Consider the following 19166-nt stretch of genomic DNA (forward strand, 5'->3'; position numbering starts at 1 on the left):
AGCAGATTATTATGTAAACTGTCCCCTGCTCAGACTTTTTTTTTTTTACAAGTAAGTGGGTTTGACATCTGCGTGTTGAATTGGTTTAGGAAGATAGGGTGAAAATACAGCGCTGGTTTAAAATACGAAATTAGATATACAGCAGCTGGGTACTACTGCCTGCAGCTACAGATTACAACTCATTTTAACTTTAGCTTTAGCTATCAATGTAATCTTCCTCTTCTTTAAAAAGCTTATATGGATTTTTTATTTTTTTTAATAATTTATGCCGCTTGTTTTCGTTTCTTACACTTGCTTTAAAGTGACTCGCCGTGTACAGGAGATCTTTGATTTCGAGCGTTAAACGACCTGCAGCCTCTGAACGCACGTGAATGCTTCCACTTGCCAAGTCTGCTGTCACTCCCGTCTCCTGGCTGCGAGCCCCGCATCATATCGTAATTAAGAGTTGGTGCAGTAACTAATTAAGGTTTGGACTCGTTGATGTTAAAGATGTAAACAGCGTCTGAGACAGCCGTTTGCAATTTGGGCCAGAGGACAGCGGAGGAAATATGATGCTAATTGATTAAGAAACATTATGCTAACAATTTGTTTGGACTACCTAAATAGAAGAAAGAGCGGCGGAGAGCAGCTACAGACTGGTCCAGAGAGGACCTCTACAGCGCCAGGGAGATCAAAGAGAAAGCAGCAATTAGCAGGCTCGGTGTTGATGATCAAACGGGCCCTGAACAACAAATGGAGGAACAGAAGGCAGTAATGGTTTGTGATATATCTCTATTTTCTGCCGTTACCGTGTGTGTTTATTATTTTTTTTCTTAATGAGAAAAAGTAAGCTGGAGCCGAAGCCGGTGTTAACTTAGGCAGAGAAGTTCACTGCAGCGTGCCGTCAAATTACAAAAGACAAGGCTCGCGTTGTTTGTTTGCATCTTCCTCTGTGTGTGCGCGCGAGTGTGTGTGTGTGTGTGTGTGTGTGGCTCCGTCAACAAAGTCGCAAACTCTGAAACTGATAAAAATGGTTCTTTCACATGCCAATGATCTTCAAAGGCTTCAATTCAGAGAAGAGAGGGGGGGTTGTGAAATAAAATCGGGCGGAAACACAAGGGATGGATCACCAAGTATAGTGAGATCTCATTTGCAAAGCGCCGTCTCCCTGCTGCCATCATTTCAAAAGCACTTAGATGTGCAGGCTTCAAGGCCAGAGGAAGAGTGGAGGCATTCAGGGATGGATTTTTGAAGACTAATATTAGCTCATATTCAAACTAAGAAAATTGAAACTATTTTCAGTCAGTGCATGAGAGAAATGACTTAAGGGGCTTTAGTAAACTAAATGCCATCACAATCAAAAAGCTACAAAAGTAGAGGCACAAACTTAATAATCTTCCAAACCCTCCAATGACTCATTTCTCCACAACAACACACCCGTTAAAAGACAAAGTCAGAGTCACAAAACCTCCCGCATTATTTAACATAATCAAGTTACGCTATTATTACTTCTATTATGCCGATGGTAAAGATAATGGCTCCCATTTCCTTTAACAACTACCACACAGTTCGTCACAAGGTCAGAGGAGGTTGCGTTTCGATTTTTTGGACATCAACAAAGATTTAGTGTTGAACTTCCATAACGTTGGGGGACCAGTGGGGGACGGATTAAAAAAAACCAAAAAACAACGGTAGAAATCAGAGGCGCAGGATGTTAGTCCCAGTTGGGGGTGCGTGACATTCATGTTTATGTATTAATTCATCATTTACATTGGTCACGCCTGTGCTTTTCCTGCTCTGACAAGACAAAATGTCTGCTGTGAAAAGGGTCTTTTACCAACAGTTACAACAATTTGAGAAAGATTTGATAAAGAGGGAGAGAAATCCCACAGACTCCTTTAAAAAAACACTCAGTTTTGTGAGTAGCTGGGTTAGGAGTGACTTAATAAATGTTCTTAAATGCTGTATATGAGAAATTCTTAATTGTTTGTGTTTCCTTGTAAATTCCTTGTAAGTTATTCTCTCTTTGTGTAAATATCATCGTGTTATTTGTCCCGGTGATGTACATATTTATTTGCATATAGAGTTGTGGTGAGGATACAGACATCTAGAGGAGGTGAGCGTATAGATAACGCAGATGTGCCTGTTTGTCACTGTTAACAGAGGCTCCAGTCTGCAGTACAGTTCATACATTTGAATAATAAACCACAGAAAGTAGAGCTTCTTGTTCAAAGAAAGGGTTTATATTATTTGGACACTTGTGTACACTCATGCTCCCTCCTTCTCACTTGTCCACATGAACGCTCTCTCTCTCTCAGTGCTGCTAATCTGCATCACGTTTTTTTTTTTGTTTGTTTGTTTTTTTTTTAAATCGATTGATGCTTTTTCTAAAGCCTCTTTTAAAGGGGAGCTGCAGCCCCCATCAGCACCCCTACTTACTGCATCCGTGGCTGATGCGGCAAAAAGCTGGGATATCTTGGCTTGTGGTCCCTTATATGGATCGAGCTTCTAAACAGCAATCCAACACCCACAATGCAACTAATGCGTCTTTTCTTTAAACCCTGGACGCCTGGTAAAAGCCTACAGCTCTCAAACAAGCTTTCAAGCCCCCAGCTTGTAATGCAGGCTTTTAAAAACTCCCCCAGAGCCTCGAGTCAGTTTTCCAACAGAACAAAGTGCAAACTTTCATCGTCTTTCGCCAAAATGCAAATTAATGCACGTTCCCAGCCACTGCCTTTATGAGAATATTGGGAGTTGGTTCAGTGAGTTAAACAGCTGCTAGTGCTAATTCAGTTGGGTTCCCTTAAATAATCTCAGAGGAAGAGGAAGCAACAAGATGATGTCATTAAAGAGCATCAATCAAACCTCAAACAGCTACAAAAAAGTTTTTTGTTTGTTTCATGTATTCATTTGAAAGACATTACAGTCACATGCTTCATGTATGTCATGATTGATTCGCTCAGTCTCTTTCTGTTGTACTCTGTCACATTTTGCTTTTATTGATAAACCATCTTTTCAAGTTCAGCCAAGAGTAAAAGCTTTTTTTGCAACAGTTTGAGTTTTCGTTTTAGTTTTCGGTGTTTGCAAGCAGGTTTTTTGTGGCATTCTTTGAAAAAGTGCATAAAACCAGACGAATGGAAACACACATACAGAGGACTTTAAACAACAGGCCCTTTTCATAGCAGACATTTGACTTGTCAGAGCAGTAAACAGCACAGGTGTGACCGATAACGTTAATGATGGCTCCATTCTATTAAGTGTCCTGAGCCTGCACAATAACAGAGCGAGCTCACCTAAATGGAATGCAGACGCCATTAATGTTATAAATTCCACATGTGTTTTCCCTGCTTTGACATTTCAAAATGTCTGCCGTGCGAAGGGTCGATTGTTTCGCTGTCTGAGTCGTACTTTGCCTGACCGTTGGGAGAAAAGTGAACATTGGTCCTGGCAGTTGCTTGTTTTTTCCCGTGTAATGTGTCAGAGTGGAAGATAACCAATGCAGCATCTGGGACCATTAAACCTGGTTAGCAGCTTGGACATTATGTTTATCCACCTCACGGCGCTCCGGGTGCCAGTCCAGTCTTTCCCCTGACATCTTGAGATCAACGAGCCAGGGCTGTCAGGCTGCTGTTGTTAATCAAACCTACATAATATCTACATGACATTACACTGAAGAGTTTATGAGAATGTTTTTGTCAGACACCTTGAGAAATATTTCGAAGGGTCAATTTAAATTAAACACAAAAATGATATTTCTTTCAACCACCTTTACAACACAGGTTTGATGTTTTGGGATATTTCCGTCTCAGAGACTTCTGCTCTTACTCTGAAAATGTTTTTTTCCACTGAGGAAGCAACTTGAAGATATATTGTCTATGAGAACTGTTCACAGCGAGGTCGACCAGGTTCCAGGGACATTTTTGTAAGAGACATCGCATGGTATTTACATTTTTAAGTCTTTAAGTGCCATTGAGACCACAGAGGCCCCTTGGGGAGGGGACAAGTCTGACAACCTGTTCACACTGCAGGTGCTGAGATGTTGGCTTGACGGCTCGAGCAGAGATTATAAACAAACAACTTGTTCTCACCTCCAGGAGGAAGGGCTCAATCTCAGAAACTTTGCCCGTGGCGACACACTGGAAGGAGGCGTTCTGCCCGGCATTCACCTCTACGTCACCCAGCCGAGAGAAATGAGGCACCTTGTCTGTGGAAGGAGGACACAAGACGCACACACACAAACACACACAGAGTGATGAGAGTGGAACATCTGGAGCCGAGCATCACTGTCTAAATACATTGAACACACAGATGTGAAATGTAATTTATTCACAGGCTGTACAATAGCTACACACACACGAGGATGGAAACAACCTCCCAAACATGAATGCATACATTTATCACACTCAAGTATAAACAACATATGTAATCATAAGTAAATAAGTCATTAAACCTTTAATGAGCTTTTTTTTTAAAAATATAATAAAGCTAAAGCCACATATATTAGGAAAATAAAGATCATAATCCTGTATTCTGTTTAACAGAGACAGCTGCCAATGATCACAGAGAGACATTGTTCTTCTGCAGTATCAAATACTGTTCTCTCCCGGCATCAGAAACCCTCTGACTCTGGAGTCTGTATCACTTTTAAAGCCCTATCAAGCATACAAGTGAATCATTCTTCTGTTACGCTAACTAAAGAATGCTGCTTGATATTACTCTATTGTATAGTTTAAATGGAATGTGAAATAGCAAACACTGAGATGCAAAACAAGGCTTAATTTTACCAAATGACTTCTGTACACTGCTGTTTGCATAATTAATGTGAATATGTTGAAATGCACGTGTTCTGTGTTATCACATCACGTACCCCCCAGCCAGTCTCTGCCAATATGCACAAGCAGAATAACATTTGTTTACTGTAATGTGTGCAGCACCATATGGAAGCCCGCAGAGGCTTAATACATCCACACTGTCAACATTTAATAAAGTGCTCTTTAAGGTATCTTGTGGACTTTTCTTCATTTGAATTTACATTTAAGAACATTGGCTTCCCTGAGGTCTGACAAACAGGTTGAATGTGTTTCCTTCCTCATAAAACATTCACAAAATGTTCTTTTTTCATATCTACAGTATATATGTTTTTTGAGGCCCATATTGTTGACATCCATGTTTGCTAGCTAGCAGCCTGTCTTTTGTACACATATTGGACCATTTCTTACTATCACCATATGTCAATCAGTATGAAATGGTCAAAAAAATATGTGGCACGTGCTAGAAGAACATTATATCAAAAACAACTGGGTGCTGCTCATCCAAACATTGCTGCATAGTGCCTTTAGTGGTCAAAAACCCCTCATTGTACCTTTAATGGGGAGGTTTTGGGTTTTTGGTGTTTTTTTTTTTTTTTTGAGAATTGTCTCTAAATATTTGATATTTCTTTAAAATAATGTAATCATTCTCGAATTCTCATTCGTAGCGCATGATGATTTTCATTGTCATGTTTACATTTTCAGCTCTGTTTTGATCAATAAGCAAGTAGCAAAGCATAACAATGCTATACGGTGTGTGTTTTTATCATATGTACAATACATCAGTCGGAAATCAGGATTTGAGTCACTGCAATGCAGAAAAAAACAACTTGAGAGTTTTTTGTTTTTTTTTACTCTGCCTCATAAAGACCTTAAAGTGTCAGTGAGAGAGTGTAATGTGTCAAACTAATGTGTAATATAAGATATTTTTTCAAACAACAGACCTTGTTTAGGGAGCACACATTTTCTGAAGTCCATGTGTTACTAATGGCACTAACAGTGACTCTGCCATAACAGCGTGACAGTGAGACACTATGCACAAACCAGGACCCTAAAACTGAGCAAGCTAATTGGCATTCAGCCATCCTTTATTGGATTACCTTTACCTGTATTACCTATACCATCTCTGACATATCATATTGACTATTTGGAAGTTGCAATTTCACTAATACCATGATTGGCTACATGTCAAGCTCGTAAATCACTTACTATAACTAAAAAGTATTATGTTCTCAACTGAGTTATCTTTGGAATACTAAAATATTTCAAACCCTCCAACAAGTTGGCACAAACATCACCAGCACTACCAATATAATTACATCCAAAATTGTTCTCTCACTCTTTTCACAACACTTTAACTGAAACAAAATTATAAAGTATATAATGCTGTTACTTTCGGACCACACCTGGCAGCAATTACATTTTTTCCAATATATAATATAAATAGTTTTGACAGTTTTCATGCCAACAACTGCAAGCAGTCCCTGTTTCTCACCACCATTAGTTGTTTTTTGTTGGCAGGCAGAAAATGATCTGAGCCAGCTTTAGCGATGTATAATACCTAAGCTTTCCATTAACTTCATTTACATAATAACCATTAATGAACAAACTGCAACTCAAAACTTAAGTTCGAAAGCAAAAGGCTCCAAGTGGGGTAAAGGCTTTTCTTCTACAAACGGTTTAAGTTGAGTTCAAAAATATATTTATATATATGTATGTATATACAGTATACATATATATTTACATATTATTATTATCATTACTATCATTATTATTATAAAACATATATATTGTGTATGTGTGTGTGTGTGTGTGTATGACACAAGTAGCCTAAAGTTAGATGTTGGAGGTTGTGTAACTCTTCTTCTAAAGAAGTAACTTTTCAACTGCACTAAATTATTATAATTATAATGTATTTTAATTATTTATAATTTGTATCAGATATTCTGTCAATGCAACTTGTAAACTGTGATTCTGTTGTTCTTTTCTGTACATGCGACATCTATTGCATGTCTGTCCATCCTGGGAGAGGGATCCCTCCCCTGTGGCTCTTCCTGAGGTTTCTTCCATCGTCTTTGTTGTTTTTTTCCCCTGTTAAAAGGTTTTTTTTTTCCATTAACATGGCAAGTTTTTCCTCACTGGAATCGAGGATCTAAGGACAGAGGGTGTCGTTCACTGTACAGATTGTAAAGCCCACTGAGGCAATGTGATTGTGATTTTGGGCTATATAAATAAAATCGATTTGATTTGATTTTAACATAGACATGGCTGGATGTGACAGGTGGAAAGCTTTGTTCATCTCTTTTTTTTTACTTACTTTATACACTATATATATATATATATATATATATATATATATATATATATATAGAGAGAGAGAGAGAGAGAGAGAGAGAGAGATGACAATTAGCTAATTTGTACTAAAATCCATTCATTAACTCTCTGTTTCCAGCTTCAAATTATCCAAAAACCATATGAATGACTATTATAAGTGAGCTAATATGTTTTTACACGGTCAATGAAACAATCCTATATCATACCGGAAATGTGTCTCAGGCAATGAAACAAAATGATAACAATATAATGTGAAAATAATAACTTCCTCATATGAGATGGACCAAAATAACTGGAGGCCCTGCTGTGGTGTAAACAGGATGTGTTCTGAGCAAATTGTTTCTACTGGACACCAATGTGACGGACAAAATTAAATTCTGATGCAGCGGCTGGGACAATTCGCACAACACACACTTTCATGCTTCGTTTCCACAGTAACCAGCAGCAACATCTGGCTGAGGATGGGATGATAGAAATTGCATCTCACATTTTACCTATCGCTGATTTTTCTATTTCCTCTTTGCTTTCCTTTCCATGCCCTAACCATCCAATAAGCTGAGTGAAAGGGTTCTGCGGTAACACATTTCCTCAGGTGCATATCTCTAACAATACCCGACTCATTTCACATGTGTAAACATTGCGTGTATTGCAAACATCCTATGGTGCCAGTCAGGGTGTGTTATCAGGGGGAAATAAGCAGAGACTTTCAAGTCATCTTTTAAAGACTAACGTTCACAGCCCCAATTATAGGAGAAGTCGTCTGAGGACGAGGCAGTTGCATTAATAGTGACTGGGAAAATTTAATTTGAAATCTAAAAGCCCAGTAGTGTGGTTGTGTGACCTGTTTAGCCTTAATTAATACCACTAAACGTAAATAGAGGCAAGGTAATTTGAGTCTCAAATGTATTCCGACTGTCTGAGATGTTGGTTCTCTAAATTAGTAATGCTGCCTCCTACTATTGATGCAGGAGGGATTGGTCTTGACTGAAACACGTGTTCAGAATAAAGACACAGACTCCAGAGGAAAAAAACAGAAATGTCAAGTGAGTGTGAATGCACACTGAATAGCACTTTCCTCTGACTTGAATCTTTCCTAAGGGGGTGTACTATTATTCTGTGTGTCTATGGGGAAATCTATACCAGCTAACTAATGTTTACTTAAATCTTTCTGTGACCGTTTTTCTCAGGGTGGCTGCTTTTACAGCTACACCAGCTGCTACAAAAGAATACGTGATTGTGCACATGTATTCATTTTTGGTACTTTGTCTATGAGTAGATGAGGGTGTATATGCGTAATTGAGTACACATCAATTGTGCTTTATGATTCATGTATTTATGGTGTAACTGTATATAAAGCAACCCCTGGCAAGGACACTGTCCCCAAACTTAAGCTAATAGGCATGGTGAGGGTCCAAGCATCACCATCTGCACCAAGGCTAAACTCAGCCACTCACAGTCACATGCTGAGCAGCCCTGGCAATGGTACCTATCCAAAAGCCCTGTTCAAAATTACCATGAAAATGCATCCTGCTGCACTGAGGACAGGGTGAAAGAGGGCAAGTGGCAAACATTGAAATGACCATGGGTAAGACAAAAATGAAAATAAATAAAGAATAGATCCTCACTGGTTTTAGAGAGGGTTATTTCAGTTCCTCGGTCTGGTTCCCAGTGAGGATTCAATGATTTATAACGTGTGGCCTGCCTTATTTTTCAATAGAGCCACAAAAAGATATCTGAATTTCATGAGCTCATAAATACCCAACATTAACATTCATTAACATTTTTCCACATTTATGTAGCTAAAAAACAATATTAGTGTTCTCACAGAAGGCCAGTGTGGATCTAAGCAGCACGGTTTGACAGAAATTCTGGGTTTCTGACAGCCATATACTAATGTCAGTGTTGTTGGATTAAGGCTGCAGATAGTTGAGGTGTGATAACATTGTTTAAAGCTGGATGAAATTATTTTTGGCCACATGGAGGCAGCAGATCAACCTAAAAACATATATCATATAATAAATCTGTGAGGGCTTTAGACAAACAATCACCTATTTACAGCAGACACGGACACACACAAGTTTCTGGGAATGTAATGATCTTAAACGTGCTGCAACTAACTTTTTACTGGTTATGAAACTGTCTAAATGTAATACTGATGTCTGTTTTTTTACCTACACAAGTAAACAAGATCATCAGTGGAAATATTGGGTATTTCTACATAGTTACAATAGTTATTCTTAATGCCTGTCACTGGCTCGGAATCCAATTCATGTGAGTGCTGTTGACGAACTGAGGTGTCACAGCCTGAGGAAAGAAGCTGCTTTGTAGTCTATTGGTACGGCACAACATTTAAACAAAGTTCACTTCGTTCCACCACCATCTAAGTCATTATCCACAAAGATACATCACCTCATTGTGATTCATTCTGCCGTTTTAGCTGTTTAAGCTGTGTTTAAAAAAAGAAAAATAGTACTACCCACTTCCAAAATCAATGCATGCGCTAGCCAGATCGAGATCTTTATGAGAGAATTTGGTGGCGCTTGTACAACTTTTGTCCACAGGGGCTGCCACAATCAGCAAAACATTCAAGTTCCCAGCTTAAGCTTAAGTCTAATATTCATCCTCTTTTTAGCTTTGATTTGATCCACAAACTTCTAAAAAACCCTGTCTCTAGCTGCTAGATTCACCACTATTATCACCAAATAGTTACAATTTGCCTGTCAGTCAGTTGGTGGCAGACAGGTAGTGGACAGTGGGTTTATCAAAGCTTTCTTGCAGAGAAAAAAAAAAACATAGTTTGAGCTGGAAATCCAAAACAAAAAAAACAAAAAAAAGGCTGCACTGCGGGTTCTGCAGTGTTTGCAGCTAATTCTCTATGGGTTTATCATGACGATCATCATGTTTCTCATAATCCATAGTCATCTCATCCACTGTTAATATAAAATATTGATCAGTGCAGCTTTTATATATAAATTTGAGAAAAAAAAATCCTTCCTCTGACACTGAAATCAGACCACCACGATGCAATAAAACCACTGGAACCCAGAAAACAAATATTACATCAACTAATAATAATGGCACCAACACATAATCAGCTTTATGTGTGTGGAATCTAATTAAAACCTTGCATTATACTCAATTTAGGTTAATGGAATTCCATCAACAGCCAGCCGCAGAAATGACCGATTACAGAGTAATTATGTAATCAAACACTCTGCACTATACCACAGTTCGGAAACAATAATTGATCAAGCCAATAACTATCAAATGGATAAACTTATTATTTAATAAAATGCCAATAATGATCCCATTTTCAGCTATTTCATATAATTTTCTCTTCTGTCACCGTGTTATCTCTTTATGGACGTCAGAAGAGGTCAGTGCAGCTTTTATAACTCCTTCCAGGCAGAGCAATCAGATCCGATTTATCTACGGTATCCAATAGAGCTTATCTTGGGAACAGCAGAGTAGTGAAAGAAAGGCGGCTGTTATGATGGATACAACGTCTACAAAGAGCCTGTGTACCAAAGGACTGTGGGGGGTATAATGGTAAATGTAACAGAACAGAACAAAATGTAATATCACCAGCTTCAACGCCCCGATATCCCAGTGTTGCCAACAAAAAAAATCTCCCAGAGAGGATCAAAGTACAACCACTAGCTGTCCTTTTTCTGCCTGTAACATCACATTAGCCTTAAAAGCTCCCAGCTGGGAGCATAGCGATCAGAAGAGGTAAAGGTCAGCCATTCTGCCAGGACGAAAAGGAAGCCTCCTGCTGCGTTATTGTAGCTGTGACACTCGGACAAGTACCAGGTGTGTGTGCCTCAGTTGCCCCCCCTGTCAGCAGGATTGCCTCATAGTCTTGAGTCACCTCCGGGAAACCGTTGAGCTTCCTGGAGCTCAACACTTTCCCCAGGCTCGATAAAGGTCAGCAAGTAGGCTGTGAGGAGTGCAGAACGGGTACTTACAACAGGGGTAATTGAGCAGCACAATGTCGTCCAAGGCAATGTAGCCCTGTCGCTCCTCGGAAATGGTCGCTTCAAAGATGACCTGTGGAGACAATGGATAAATTAAATGACTACAGACCATTACATCTTGAGTGGCAAGTAGACTTACAAAGAAGGAAATTGGGGGGATGGGGTTCAAAGGTCTGTCAAGAACAGAATTGCACTGATTTTTCATTAATTCAACTGCACATTTAAAATGAAGCTTCACTGGACCCTTTTATCTATCGTTATTTTCCCAAACAGTATCCAAAGTGACTCACAATAATTGCATGCGACCATGTGGATACAACCCAGAAATTGCAAAATGCTGTACAGCCTCAAGTGCTACATAAAAAAAAAAAATACATTACAGAGGGAGTTTTGGGGCATTGTGTATTCAGAAAACAAATACTTGACAGGTGATTGAACGAACCATCTCTCCATCCCTTTCTATCACAGTCCAACTTCAACCAGTCAGATCAACAGCAGGATAGTGCTACCACCAGTGGAGCTAGTTGGCAATTCAAACTCTTACTGAAGCCAGTAGGGAGAATAGCAAAAACATGTTTTCCATCGAGAAAAGCCATCAGTTCTTCTTTCAATGGAATATACTCTCCAGTCCTGAAATATGTGATGCAGGTATCCACTGTTATTTTGAAACTAACAGTCACTTCGATTGCTGGTCGTCACATCTCAATGCACATGTTTGTCCAACCTCTGAGTCTACAAAATGGCACACAAGTGAACACTTTCAGACATGGCCACGGCACTTTCTGTAGTATTAAGTTGAGTGCTAGGCTCATAACTTCCTTTGCTATCAACCTGGGGCTGTATTCCTAAAGATTCTTAGTGCAAAGAGTTGCTCCTAGTGGCCAAATTCTAAGAAAATTCTTAGAATCATGATGTTTCCCCTAAAAGTGAAGAGTAGATCCTAGTAAAGATAAAAGCTATTCCTAAAGAATCCTACAGTAGCTCTTAAGAGAGCTCCTAAGGTGAGATCTGTTAAGAGCAGGGAAGAGGACTTTTAAGCGGCTTAGGAGTTCCCTAAGCAGAGGACAAAATGGCGGACGGAAGAGACAGGAGAGATATTCTCCAAATATTGGATGACAGTGAATTAATTAAACGCTACAGATTGGATCATGCAGGAATCATGTTTGTGGTTGATCTCATTAGAGATGCACTTACATCTCCAACCTAACGCCACAATGCAATACCACCCGAAATGAAAGCTGCTTCTTATAGGCCAGTCAGCAATCACAGACATCGATGAAAGCTGCGCCATTTTACCCTCATTAATACTAAATTGAGTTGAAATGTTGAAAGTTCAAAAATTACCAGCATGGCAATTAATATAAGCAAATAAATATAACTATCACTATGTGAATACTGTGCAAGTGGGCCTAAGTTTTCACACATTTTGTAGGATAATTTTAAAGTATAGCTTACTATTCATTTAACAGATATTTTCTTTTATGTGAAATATTATTTACAATTACACAGTCTTCATAAGATTAGATTCTATGATTAAGTTTATCGATTTGAGGGTCCATCCTTTGCCCATTATCACCAAAATATATTTTTTATCCAGCTTTTAGGATCAACCAATCACAGCTTTTGAAATGATGACTCATACCTAGCAACGGGGTCAACCACACCTCCTCACTAAGATAGGAGTTTCTGTCCATTCCTTGCTCAGAGTTCTCTGAGAATGTTCTGGAATCACTCCTAAGCTAAGACTCCTTGCTAGGAATTTTTAGGTTAAGTTAGGAGCTCTCTGAGAGGATTCTCAGAATCTTTAGGAATACGGGCCCTGGTTCTTTCTCTTTGGCTTTCTGTAGTAGTGGACAGGACTTATCAAATGACTCAGAGAGCAGGTGCGTTAACAGCTTATGCATAGCATTTTTGGTGCATTGTTTTGTTAACCTGTTGTGTTGGACTCTGGTTTCGGGACCTGAACTTGATTGTCTAATTGTACTTGTGTTGAAAACTGCCCAACAAACTACCTCCAGAACTGATCTTCAAAGACCTTTTTTGACAATACGAAGTGTTACATAACATGTGGTTGAAAAAATACAATTCCATAATCTCTCATGATAAATACACATTATAGAGAGCAAAGAATTTATTGTGTTGAGATATCTTTTAAAAAGTCAGGTGCACAAACCAATACCCCCCTCACAAACACACTCACAGTGGCACTGACCACCTGTGGCTGAAATAAGTACAAATGATCACATTTTCTTTGCCTTCTATTTTATTTATACATGAAAACATTTTAAATGAAAATACGGACACTTTTAGGACAAAATAACTTTGAATAACCCTCATGGCCCTAGACTCACCCTGATACTTCATACTCCATATGTCAGAACTTACTTTAAAAGCACTCTCAAATGGCAAAAACACTTCTAATGGTAAAGTCTTCAATTGGATTTAGTCAACTGATTAGACATTGTAAATGTACATCTAACAACTATCTTTTTCACAGAGATTTTACCATACAATACCACACAGTGCTAAAAACAAGAAAACATTACTCTCTTCTTTTCTACTGTCCATTTTATCAATCCATGCAGCAGTTTAAGGCGCGCTTAAACACAGCCTCAATATTCACTGACTTATTTAAATGAGCTAAGCGCATGCAGAGCCTCAAAATGAATCAGGAGGCCTCCCAGAGTGCAACAAAGTCATTGTGGGTTTCTGGGTAGTAATTACAGTCAGCAGAGCCCAAACCATTCCCTCCACAAGCAACTCCTCACTTTTTACTGCAGCGCAACAAACTCTGAACTTGAGGGTTGAGTGCATTAACAGCCTTAACTGTATACTACATCACCCATCTGTATGTGTGAGTCACCCACTCATACAAACTCTAGTTATCTATGCCAGAGCCCAGTGGAAGTCAGACTGTGACCGTGCACTCAGACGAGCAATAGATTGCAATGTTGACAATACATCAAGCTTTAAGTGCCTCGAGCCAATCAATACCACAAAAGGCCTTGGCAGATGGATACAGACTAAGGCTTTCTTTCCACTAATTTATTTTTATTTTTCATTCCTATGTCGGGCCATTAGAGACGTCTGACCGATTAACTCTTCAATTCATCACGCGTCAACGCACCCACCACCATCGATTCACTCAGCTCTGCGCTGGGAGCCATCATTAAGCTCCTCCGCATCTGCCCTCCCTTATAGAAAAGTGTGTTTGAGTATGACTGTGCTGGACACTGAGGAACAAAACTTGGCACCCAATAGCTGCATTACATGCAACACAAGCTATTACACAAATGGCTACAGTAGAATCTGTCTACATGTTTGCACACACAAAGCAGGACACTGCAAATGAGACAACTGGCTGGTAAAGGAGCCGGAGTAGGAGATAGTATGGTGGCCCTGAGAGGTCAATGCACTGCAGGCATAATATACTGTGAATAACATAACAAACCACACAGAAAATAAAGAATACAAAGTCACATATAGAAGAAAACACAACCAGCTACTGAAAGGTGCCGTAAATACAAAAAATACAAGTAAGCAAGTTGTCGAGATAAAAACTTAACTAAGTGATAACACAACGTCTCCAGCAGAAAGAAAAACTGATGACATGCCCAGGCATACAAACTGTTGCTATGGATGTGGATAACTGGGGCGGCAACCTGCGGAGCTGAAAAATGAAGCAATGCAGAGGCACCGAAAACTGTAGTTCGTCATATGGCCACTTGAGACTGGCTCCAACAATAGATCAATCCCCATGAGACCCCATGTTAAAATGCCAAACTTTTCAGCAGCCTAGTACAAAAAGCAGCTTTGGTCTCTAAAGCTAATTTCCCTGTTTGTGACAACTGTATGGGGGCATTTTTTTGCAAAATTCTGATTTAAATGATTTTAAGGGTTGAAGTTAAGCATAATAAAGGGTGCTTTGAGCGTCAGTAAACCACAAGCTGTCTGCTCAGCTTCACCTCATCTACTTTGCTATTTAGCACTATTTTGGATAAATGAGTGACCCTGTCAGCGTAGCAGATAGGTGCTCAAGCTGGTAAACTCTAGAGGAGACAGCATTGGGAAGAGCCGCAGCTTCTGGAGGAATTAGCACAAACAGTTTGTGTTTTTAACTTTTGAGACTGAAAAGCGGATTTCGCCTCTCAACCTGTCTGTAGCAACAAGCTGAGGAGGTACAGAAACCCTATGACAAGCTATAATGTACTGTATGTCTCCCTTAATTGACTGCTGCAGGGTACATTTACTTTACTTTATGAAAGTACAGAGAAGAGATAAGAAGAAAAAACGCTGGGAGACAACAGAAAGATCAGGGCTCTATGGTGACTGCTGGTTTTTGGGCAAAACTGAACACAAACACAGACACACAACCTCAATGCATGCTGTTAAACGCTATTAGGTAGTAGGATATTCTGTCTGTTCAGGGCAAATAAACCTGGGTGAAACTCACACAACCACCTCCAATAAACATAATGATCGACTGATCATTTTTAGTAACGTGAGGTTAAATTTGCTTCTGCATGTGAACATAGACAGCTTGGTAGCTTTAGTTAGCTTCCAACTAGGTGGGCTTGTCTAACTAACAAGGTCCTCTTCAGCTCCACTCACGCTCCACCTCTTTGCTCATTTTTTGACTAGTCGAAGCGGAGTCAGGTACTGCCAAGATGACGCTGGCCATTGCCATCCACTCTGAGCTTCATTTTGGCTCTTAAAAAACATATGAGCGACGTCACAGTAGCTCTGTCCACTATTTTTTTTGTTACTAAATAATGTGCCTGTGCTATTGAATTGGTAAAGATCTTTTTCTATTTATTTGTCTTCTCCTTTAAAAAGTCAGGGCCACCACAGAGAGATGTATAAAGAGAAAAGCAGTGCAGGGAAAAATAGTGGAGGAGCACCTTGCATTGGAGAAGGAGACAGAAAGTGGTGGGTGGAGGCTTAGGCTACACTGATATTGTTTGTCATGACAGAGCCTGATAGCATCTTTAATATTTGATAGCAAAGTTTCACCCTTTTCCAATACTTACACGAGTAGGCACGGAGGAAAATCTATTTCTGCAAACAATATAAGAGATGGATTCGTCCACTTGAGAGTATCCAGTTCAAGGTGATGTCATTCTCAAGCCTTCATTCAGCGCCGCTCAGGCTTTTGTTGTGACAAAAACGAGCAACAAAAGGAGGCCTGTAACACTGCACAGGCACAATCTGTGAAGTGTGAATCAAGGTTTGGTTTACTGCAAGCAGCAGGGAGCCATCTCCTGAGATGGAGCGCCGTGTCATCGTCAGCAACCAAAGGAAATGACACGAGAAACAAATCCGAGTCAGGAAGCAAGTTCTGGCACAAGAACAGCAAGTGTAGACAGTTAAGGAGACGGAAGCAGCTGGACAGTCACATTTGATGTAAAAAGCATGCAAGCATTTTAATATGCGCCTCCTGCTGCATCGTGTTTGGCTCATAAAATTCAATGCCGGAGAATTGATAGTGTAGAGTAACAAAATCCATACTGCATCCCGGGAGGCCTCCCAGTGAATACATAAAGTCAGTGGTGGCAGTAAAAGGGATTGCATTAAAAACAAGATTTGCACAGTAATTAATATTTTAAGCTTGAAGGTTTCATTACAGCGCTGCAGAAATTATTTATGTGTTTGCGCTAATGATAAAGCTCTCAATTGATCTGCTGGTGACATCAATCTTCATCAGGACTTTGATTCACTTAATGACTAACATGCAATGGTTTGAGTTGTGCGGTGCACAAAAATTGCAACAACGTTCTGTTAATTGATTTCTTCAGCTAGCATGAGGCCAACTCTATTGATCCATATTGGCAATGAGGCAGTAAAACATTGAAATACATGATGTGCAATTGCGCCTGCCACCTTTTTCTACACGGGCCAAAGACATAAAGTGAGGTGCACAATGCAGTATGGCTGTTGAAGGACAAGACAGCATGTTTCCCCAATTTTTTCTTTGTGTGAGCACATGCATTTATAGGTAATCACTTGAGTACCTATTCTACAGTGGACCTTGGCACCTGTACACATTCACCAACAGTAGACTGATGAGCCAACAAAGGGCCATTTCTTGGCTCACCAGTTCCCCTCACACTTCAGCCTGAATGAAAAAAAGCACAATGAATCATTCTTAGAAGCAAAGTATTAACCCATATGTATTAATCTAGTTCTGGTTGAAAAATGGTTTCAAGAACTCAACAAAGTATTGTCCAATCACGACTGAACACAAAGCCTGGGATGGGGTGGAAAGATGTTTTGCTTGACTTTCTGTCATGTGACGTGACACGTAATGTTTGGTACCTGAGTGCTTGTGAATGTGTGATGCTTGAATCTAAACTGAAATACTGCTGCTTGGTTTTTATCTTTTCAGTAAAGAAACACAAGCATGGTTGTCAACTTGTCACTGTTGCTTTACGGACAAATGAGTTTAGTCAGTTAAACAACAAAAACACTTAGGATCTACTTGGAAGATTGACATTAAGGCACTTGCAAGATGTGAAATGTTCTGAGAAGACAGTTTTATTAGTTGATAAAATCGGATGCATGTTATAGATCAAAACTGTAGAGTAATAAATAACACTACATAGAGGTCAATACTGAATGTGTATACAGTGAATAGCTATTAAAGAATATATGATCACCGGGAATAGTATCAAAAATAGTTTCTGATTTCATCAAAATCTTATGAATTACAACTTTAAAGTGAGGAAAGTTTCCAGGAAAGAAACAGTATAGCTGACCTCTGTAGCTATAACCCTGACTGATGGTACTTTGCCTTCTGAAGACTAAGGGCCGGAACTACTAAAGGTTTGCGTGTATTAAAACGTGTGCACACTGCTTGCACACGCAAAAAAATGTACAAACTGATTTACTAACAGTGCGCAAAAAGGGTTGCGTCTGTCAAAGGTGCAAAATAGCGCGTCTGCATTCAGTTAGTACGTTTGCAGCAATGAATATGCAACATGGGGCGTTTACACGCAATTGTGCGTGTTGTGGGTGGAGAAAATGTAAATATATTAATTTAGCACACGCAAAGTGATTTATCAAACCGGAGAGCAATTTTGCCAATAGAAACTGCTTCTATATTTACCACGTCTCAAATGGAGGTGCAAACGGTTCGTATGCGTAATTATGCACACATGTCTGCAGTTATTGTTGCAAGAAGGAGACGCCGAAACAATGGAAGTTTGCACCTGTTGTCATTAACGCAATCACTCTTAGTAAATTGCCCGCAAACCATGGTTCAACCCCACACGCAAATTTCTAGATTGCCCAAGCAGATTAGTACAAGCAATTTGGGATCTTAGTAGATCCAGCCCTAAAGGTATTAGTTCACCCAACCTTGCCATACTGCTTCACTGCATGGGTAAAATAAGGTGATGGGTGAGTAGAGAAAAAAGAGGGAGATGAGAGAGAAGGGGAATAAATAGTGAAATGTACTGGGAATTAAGATGGTGAGATATAAGGAGGACAACAGTCAAAGAGTGAAGAGGAAATTCAGAAAGGGTAAAAAAAAAATCCAAAGGAGAGAAGACAGCATTCCCAACAGAGCACCTCTTTAACACCTACTGTACTTCCCAAAGCCAAGCTGACAGACAGAGTGTGAACCAGTCTGATCAATTCTCTCTGCTGTCCTTCAAATCAATGACAGTCTGAAGTCCAATGTCCAATAGGAAAGTTCACCAAAGTCAAACAGTGTCTGACACGTTAGACGTGGGTTAGGTGGAGGGTCATGAACTCAGTCAGATGACACATCGGATCAAATCAGATCGTCAGCCAGTGCAAGTTTAACCAGTATTACATGTAGCAGTCTGAACAACAACAACTTTTTTTTTTCTTTTAAAAGTTGCAGATAATCATGTGCTAATTTCTATCTGTGAATCACTTTTCAGATAAGATTTCAGTAGTCAAAATTTGTGTTTTTGTCCAAGTGATTAAAACTATATGAAGCCAGTGGTCATTTGAAACACAGAAATATTGGCTTTGAATTTTAAAATCTCATTTCAGTGAAAGCCTAAATGCAAAAGGCCAACAACACCTCTGATCACAGTCC

The 19166-nt window shown here is 39.5% G+C and overlaps 1 protein-coding gene across 6 annotated transcripts in view; it reads right to left on the minus strand.

Moving 5' to 3' along the window:
- Window positions 1-19166, minus strand: part of ptprua (protein tyrosine phosphatase receptor type Ua) — a 207308-nt gene that overhangs the window by 82418 nt on the left and 105724 nt on the right. For all 6 annotated transcript variants that reach the window (XM_084379442.1, XM_084379441.1, XM_084379440.1 and 3 more), the window contains exons 4-5: window positions 11090-11171; window positions 4068-4183 (exon numbers count right to left, since the gene is read on the minus strand). In XM_084379442.1, the coding sequence (XP_084235568.1) occupies window positions 4068-4183; window positions 11090-11171 (198 nt within the window). The remainder of the gene's footprint in view (window positions 1-4067; window positions 4184-11089; window positions 11172-19166) is intronic.

The sequence above is a fragment of the Pagrus pagrus genome (assembly GCF_965226575.1).
Source record: "Pagrus pagrus genome assembly, chromosome: 17".
Classification (NCBI taxonomy): Eukaryota; Metazoa; Chordata; class Actinopteri; order Spariformes; family Sparidae; genus Pagrus; species Pagrus pagrus.